Source organism: Arachis hypogaea, chromosome 20, assembly GCF_003086295.3.
Source record: "Arachis hypogaea cultivar Tifrunner chromosome 20, arahy.Tifrunner.gnm2.J5K5, whole genome shotgun sequence".
NCBI lineage: Eukaryota > Viridiplantae > Streptophyta > Magnoliopsida > Fabales > Fabaceae > Arachis > Arachis hypogaea.
The window spans coordinates 25,327,369-25,334,170 of NC_092055.1; the positions used below are offsets into that span (position 1 = coordinate 25,327,369).

Sequence of the window (6,802 nt, forward strand, 5' to 3'; positions counted from 1 at the left end):
CGTGTCACCCCCGAAAAACCACCATGCGAGAATGGTGCGGGAAGGGTGCTACTGCCTGGTTCCAAACAAAGAGTTGCGCAGGTAGCGCACGGAAACTGTGCGTCTAGCACAATTTCGTCCCACGCGTACGCGCCACTTTCTTTCTTCCCCAATCCTGCCTACGCCTGCCAGACTCGCACGCGTCGCATTCCATTCTCGTAATCCACGCGTACGCGTGGGCACCCCTGTTCACACACACTCCATTTCTTCTCTTCTCTTCTCCTCTTTCCTTCTTCCAACTATCTTCCATCATCACTATTTACCACTATCTTCATTAGTTAGTTAGTTTGAATTTTTGTTTTAGTGATTAGCTTGTTAGTTTAGGTTATATTTTTATGCAAAGTGTTGGATTATTAATCTTATTTGATGTTTATTGCTGCTGATTATTGTTAGGATGCTATTTTAGCATCATTGTTGTTAATATTCATTGTTGGATTGTAATTGAGATTACAATTTATTACTTGGTTTTGAATTTTTCTTACTTATAGGTTATTAAAATTAAAGTCATATAATTTTTTAATATTTTGATAATTTTTTTTATTTTATTTTTTATATTAAAAAACGTTGTTGAATAATAACGAAGGATTACTTTAATTTTACCAACATTTTTTAAAACATTGTAACCACTATAATGACCATAATATAGGCAAGAATAGATAGCATATGCACCATATATATAAAGCACCGTAGCCAGCAGAGTATAATCACCAAAGCATATGCACCACATACATATGGGCGTGTGAGTGAAGAGGCTAATGCAGAAAATACTAATTCAACTAATATAAGTGGCCTCTGAGAAATGCTTGGGGGGATGAATTGATATATGAACCTAGGAGTGACTTCCCTCCTCAAGAAGTCTTTGTGTGTTTGGATTGGGATTCTTGCCCCAAGCCCTCTCCTTCCATATCACTTCTACTTCATCAAATGTCAATCCCTTGGTCTCTGGAACGTACAGAATCACAAACAGAAACGCAACCACCGCTATGCCACCAAGAATCAAGAATGTGGAAGCGATCCCTATACCGTCAGCAATGGAGAGGAAGGTCTCTGACACAATCAAGTTAGACACCCAGCAAACGGTAGCTGACATGCCGCCACACACTCCTCTATATTCTTCGGGGTATATCTCCGAGTTCACGGTCCAAGGCACAGGCCCCATTCCTGGTGAGAAAAATCCAATGTAGAGGGCTAAACCCACAACTGCAATCCATCCATACACCTCACTTGAAGATGTTGACTGCTTAAAGAATGCAAGGGCCAATAGGACTACAGATACTATTACTCCTGCTAAGCTGCAAAGAGCCAATTTTTTTCGACCCGCATGGTCGATGAGGTAAATGCCAAGCACTGTTCCAGCAGCGTTCATGCCGGCGACGATGAGGGACAGCAGTAGAGCCAACTGATTGGCATGGAAGCCTGCCATTTGGACAATTGTTGGGCTGTAGTACATGACTGTGTTTATACCTGTGAATTGCTGAAAAAACTGCACAACCATTGGAGTATTCTGTGAGAACAAACTGATGTTGCTTACATTTAAATACAGAGTCGGAAACTAATGCCAAATATGGTGGTTTTCTTTTATGAGTTTAAACAGGAAATCACAGCCAACAAATTACACAGCATTTCAGACTGAAACAGGTAATACGAATTAAAGCTGAAATGAAAAGATTTAACACTCAACTCCTAATTTCTTTTATGTATATGCCAAGAGTGAAATTAAGTCAACAGAAATCAGAAGATTTAGCACGAGAGATATTCATCAGAAACATTCCCTTATTTCTAGTCAATAGAATATCAGCTCCTGAAATGAACGGTTATAAACACTCATTACAAACACCATGCAAAAAAAATTTAATTTGATATAATGCCCGTGATGTAAGCAGCAAGCCATGATCACATGACTAGGTAATTTCAAGTATATAATTATGTTTCAGAGCAACCCAAAAAGTTAGAACGAGCCTCTGATTTCCTATGAGCTGCTTTCAAACTTGACGCAGTTTCTAAATAATTCAAAACATGTTTAGCAAAGCAGAATTATTCTAGTTAACATATTAAATGCAAAGAGTATTCATGAGTTCATGTATGTCTTTCTACTACAAGAAAATTATGTTTCATTGTTTTGCAAGAATTGTATCCTCATTAACATTTTATTACCAGAAGTCCTCCTCCAACAAGGAAAGCCAATCTGATTTCCTTTGATCGAAAAACATGCCAGAATTTGACATTCTTCCTTTTCTGGCGGTCTTGCTCCGATTGAGCTGTGAGGAAATCAACTTCATCCTCTAAGCGAGCAAGATCATAGATCTTAGAAAGCACATCAACTGCTTCATTTTTCCTATTCTGTACATGAAAGCAAAATCTCAAGATGCTTTCCTAAACAAGTAGCTTTCGAAAGTAGCATTTTTGACACAACTCTCAAAGCAATTGTGTACCTTTATAAATAGCCATCTTGGGGATTCGGGAAGAAAGAGCATGCAAACAAACTGAACAACTGCTGGCACACCTGATACTCCGAGCATCCATCGCCATGTTCCTGGAACCTGATCAATGAAGAATGTGAATTAATAGCCAAAAGTAAACATAGCATTTGTCAAATAGCATCACTGATTGGTTCTTATTGATTAAAAGATAACGGCAAAATCACACTAATGATCAGCAGGTTTACACTGATGATCAGCAGGTTAGTTAAATAACTAACTAACAGCTCAGCTGCCAGCTGTCTAACTGAACTGAATAACTAATTAACAAACTTGCTAATTTGGCATTTGAATTGCATTTACATTTCATTTGGAATCAGGAAAGTAAATTATGATACCTCTGTAAAAGCAAGGTTGACAAGGTAGGAAAGAAACTGTCCAGCAGTGATCATAAGCACATTTGTGCTTACCAAAGATCCTCTTATTTCAGATGGCGATGCTTCTGCAATGTAGACAGGAGCAGTGACAGAAGCAACACCAACACCCAAGCCAACGAGAAGACGTCCGAGTATGAGAACGTAAGGATCAGGCGCAGCAGCCATGAGAATGGCTCCAAGAGCAAAGATGACGTCAGCAAAGAGGGTGGCCTTCTTTCGACCAAAGAAATCGTTCGTCCAACCACCTACCGCTGCTCCAACTATTGCGCCAGCAATTGCCATGCTCACAATTGTTTCCTGAAAACTCCATCAATTAGAGCAACAAGCGGTAACTTGCCAGTAGGCTCGAATTGCTCGTAAATTGAGCGACTTGAGTCCCTAACATCACAACTAGTTTAGAAGCGAGTCAATTTAGCTATGCTTCTATACCTCAAGTTAAACAAATTCAGGTCGAGCTATAAATTGACGCATCTCACTAGTTTTTCCTTCTTTAGGTGTATGAACTACTCTCTTCTTTGTTAATTAGCTTTTTGTTTTTATACATATGGATATCAAGTAAAAAAAACGAGTTAAACAAATTGACCCATCCAATTTATTAACTCGGATGAGTCGAGTGATTTGGCATTTATTTGACTCGTTTAAAATATGTCGTCGTTTTTTCTAATTTTGACTTGTCCCGTCGGCTCGAACTCGCGCGCCCCGCTCATTTGTGATACCTCCAGGCTCCAGCAACTAGGATGATTCAATTTCAATTTTCAATGCACGGTTTCTGCATACCGTAGCGTACCTGTAGGAAACTACTGTTTCTGACTTGCTCGAAATCATCTTTGATATAGAGAAGAGCTCCTGATATGACACCCGTGTCGTAACCGAAGAGGAGTCCGCCGATGCCGGCGACGGCAGCGAGCCCGAGAATGAAAGGGTTCTTGAAGAATGACATCTTCCGCTCCGGGTACAAATCAAGGTACCCTGAGCTCCCCGGCGTCGAGTGCATAGTGATCGTCATCTTCTATTTTCTATGAATCACCACCACCACCACCAGCAAATGGTAAAAGCTGAATGATAGTCACAATTTCCCCCACAAGTTTTTATTTTTAAGGATTCTCACGGGAATTTCATTTTGGTCCCTCTTTTTTGGAAGGATGATTAATGATTGATTGATTGACCAATCCGCCACGAACACTGGAACACTCTCATTGATACCAAAACAAGGCGGGAGTTACGTGTCCAACTTACTCCCGATTACTCTTTTTTGAATTAGGCCTAGGTGTCATGCTTTAAGAGATCCAAAAATAATATTCAATATCTTGCCAAATTTTTCTGGACAAAAATTAATAGAGGATTGAGATTTTTTAAAGCTTAATTGTGCATTCGTGCATGAAATTATTTGTAAATATTCGAAAATATATATAAATTTTCAATTTATTTATCGTGAATTATAAATATATTGATTTGTTGAAATTTTATTTTATATTTCTTTGTCAGGATTAAAATTAGAATGGTGTTCTAATATCGATTCTAAAATTAAAAAAAATAATAAAAAATAGACAAATTTAAATAACAAAAACACAAATTTCTAAATCCGGGTATAAAATAGCCACATATAAGCTTAGTTTGATAAAGTTTTTACTTTTCAAAAAGTAACTTATAAAAATTAACATTTAAAAGATGATTTTTTAAAAATTATAACATTTATGTTTGGTAAATCAAATTAAAAATAGCTTTTAATAAACACAAGCAACATCAATTACATTTAGTAAAATAGTTTTTAAAATTTAAAAATACTATAATAGACAAAAATATAATTATTAAATTTGAAAATTATTTAACATATGATATTTTTATTTTTTTTTTGAACATAGGTAGCTCAACACAGTAAAGTGGAGCAGAAAGAACACAGGACAAGAAAAAACAAACATAAACATAAAAGAAAGTTGTAGTCCGTTGTCATCTCTGGCATTGCCATCAACAACCAAACGGATCAACTCCACACCATTCCTTGTAACTCAAGAAGGACATAATCTTCACTCCTTCAACACTTGTCTCTACCCTCTGAAAAACTCTGCTATTCCGCTCCAACCAGATGTTCCAAATAATCGCACAGAAGCCTATCAGCCATTTTCTTTGTTCAGACTTCCCACCTGCTACTCCAGTCCAACTCTCAAAGAACTCCTTGACCGTTCCCGGAATGGCCCAAGCTCTATCAGTAAACGTCAACCATGCACACCACACCTGCCACGTGAACTCACAAGCAAAAAATAAATGATTCACAAATTCTATATCTTTTTTACACAATACACATATGTTGTCATGATGATTAACAATGCCAAGTCTACTCAGCCTCTCCTTCGTGTTTACCCTTCCTACTAGTACAAACCAAGTAAAAAGTTCAACTCTTGGAGGAACTAAGCCTCTCCAAATGGAGCTTGTGAAGTTGTAGCTCGTGATGTCAGCTGAGAGAGTCTCTTTTTGTAGCACCTGCACAAAAGAATTAGTAGAAAAAACTTCATTTTTATCAAATTTCCATACAACTGAATCCTCTCTGTAACTCGTTAACTTTACAACCCGTATCCGGTCGTGAAGTTGATTGAGCAACTCTAACTCCCATTGGAAGAGTTCCCTCCTCCATTGGAAGTCCCAAACCCACTCTAGCCCATCCCAAAACCCACAGTCCCCTATTACGGATCCTTGCTGATTTGAAACAGAGAAGAGCCTTGGAAAACAATCTTTCAAAGAGCCATCTTGTAACCAAACATCCTCCCAAAAACGGATTTTTCTGCCATTTCCCACTTCCATGGACTGGCCCCTGATCATCATATCTCGAACATGTTGCTCCGTAATATTAAGCTGGCAAATATCTTTCCACGGCCCCCCTCTAGATGGCAACGGTTGGTTTGACAACATTACCGTTGGGTCCAACTGATTACAAGAGCAAACAACCTTCTTCCAAAGCGGGCAGTCCTCCTTAGAAAAACGCCACCACCACTTGAACAGAAGCGATGCATTCCTAATTAAAGCATCTCCCACCCCCAAGCAACCTAGCTTTTTCGGAGCTTGAACTACCTCCCATTTCACCAGAGGTATCCCATTATTCCCATCTTCTTTACTCCACAAGAACCTTCTTTGAAGCCCAATGATCTTCTCTGCAACCCCCTTTGGCATCTTATACAAGCTTAAGTAGTAAACTGGCAGGCTGTTGAGAAAAGATTTTATGAGGACCAACTTACCCGCTTTGTTGAGAGATCTCGCTTTCCACAAGCTCAGCTTGTCTTCCACCTTGTCTATGATTGGTTTCTAGGTCTTCACCAACCGAGGATTAGCCCCAAGGGAAATTCCTAAGTACCTGACCGGTAAATCCGCTTCGGCACAACCTAGCAAACCACACATATTTGTCACCCATTCCTTCTCACAATTGACTGAAATCAGGCTCGACTTTTCAAAGTTGATACTCAGGCCAGACATTAGCTCAAAGCAGCGCAGGAGCCTCTTGTAATTCACTAAAGTCTCCGTTTCCTGTGGACAAAATAAGATGGTATCGTCTGCAAATTGGAGATGCGAAAATTCTACATTGTCCCTTCCCACCAGCAGTGGGGAAATTCTGCCATTTCTAACCGCCTCCCCCACCATCCTGTGCAGAACTTCAACAACAAGAACAAACAGGAAAGGAGAGAGAGGATCGCATTGTCTGAGGCCCCTCTCCATCTTGAACGGCTTGGTTGGTGACCCATTGATCAACACTGACATAGATGCTGTAGTCACACATTTCTTCACCCAGGTCCTCCACCTAATACCAAAACCCATCTTCTGAAGCACTATATCCACAAAGCTCCATCTCACTCTGTCATAGGCTTTCTGAAAGTCCAATTTAACAATTTCCGCTTCCTTCTTCCGCAGCTTAAGCCAATGGAC

The 6,802-nt window shown here is 39.3% G+C and overlaps 1 protein-coding gene and 1 long non-coding RNA gene across 2 annotated transcripts; one reads left to right on the plus strand and one right to left on the minus strand.

The window, feature by feature from the left end:
* Positions 1 to 682: 682 nt before the first annotated feature.
* Positions 683 to 4,318, minus strand: LOC112784677 (inositol transporter 1). Its single transcript, XM_025827969.3, has 5 exons — positions 3,681 to 4,318; positions 2,855 to 3,190; positions 2,472 to 2,579; positions 2,194 to 2,379; positions 683 to 1,522 (listed from the first exon to the last, which is right to left on the minus strand). Exons 1-5 carry the CDS (start codon positions 3,897 to 3,899, stop codon positions 869 to 871), a joined length of 1,503 nt encoding a protein of 500 aa, XP_025683754.1. The 5' UTR covers positions 3,900 to 4,318; the 3' UTR covers positions 683 to 868.
* LOC140182529 (uncharacterized) lies at positions 799 to 4,318 on the plus strand. Its single transcript, XR_011878288.1, has 2 exons — positions 799 to 2,719; positions 2,837 to 4,318. It is a non-coding gene; the product is annotated as an uncharacterized lncRNA (long non-coding RNA).
* Positions 4,319 to 6,802: the final 2,484 nt, after the last annotated feature.

Coding starts and splice junctions, on each gene's coding strand:
- LOC112784677 (XM_025827969.3), bottom strand. CDS start 3,899: ATGACGATCACTATGCACTCGACGCCGGGGAGCTCAGGGTACCTTGAT. Junction 2,380..2,471: donor CAAGATGGCTATTTATAAAG/GTACACAATTGC, acceptor TTTCATGTACAG/AATAGGAAAAATGAAGCAGT. Junction 1,523..2,193: donor TTGTTGGAGGAGGACTTCTG/GTAATAAAATGT, acceptor ATGGTTGTGCAG/TTTTTTCAGCAATTCACAGG.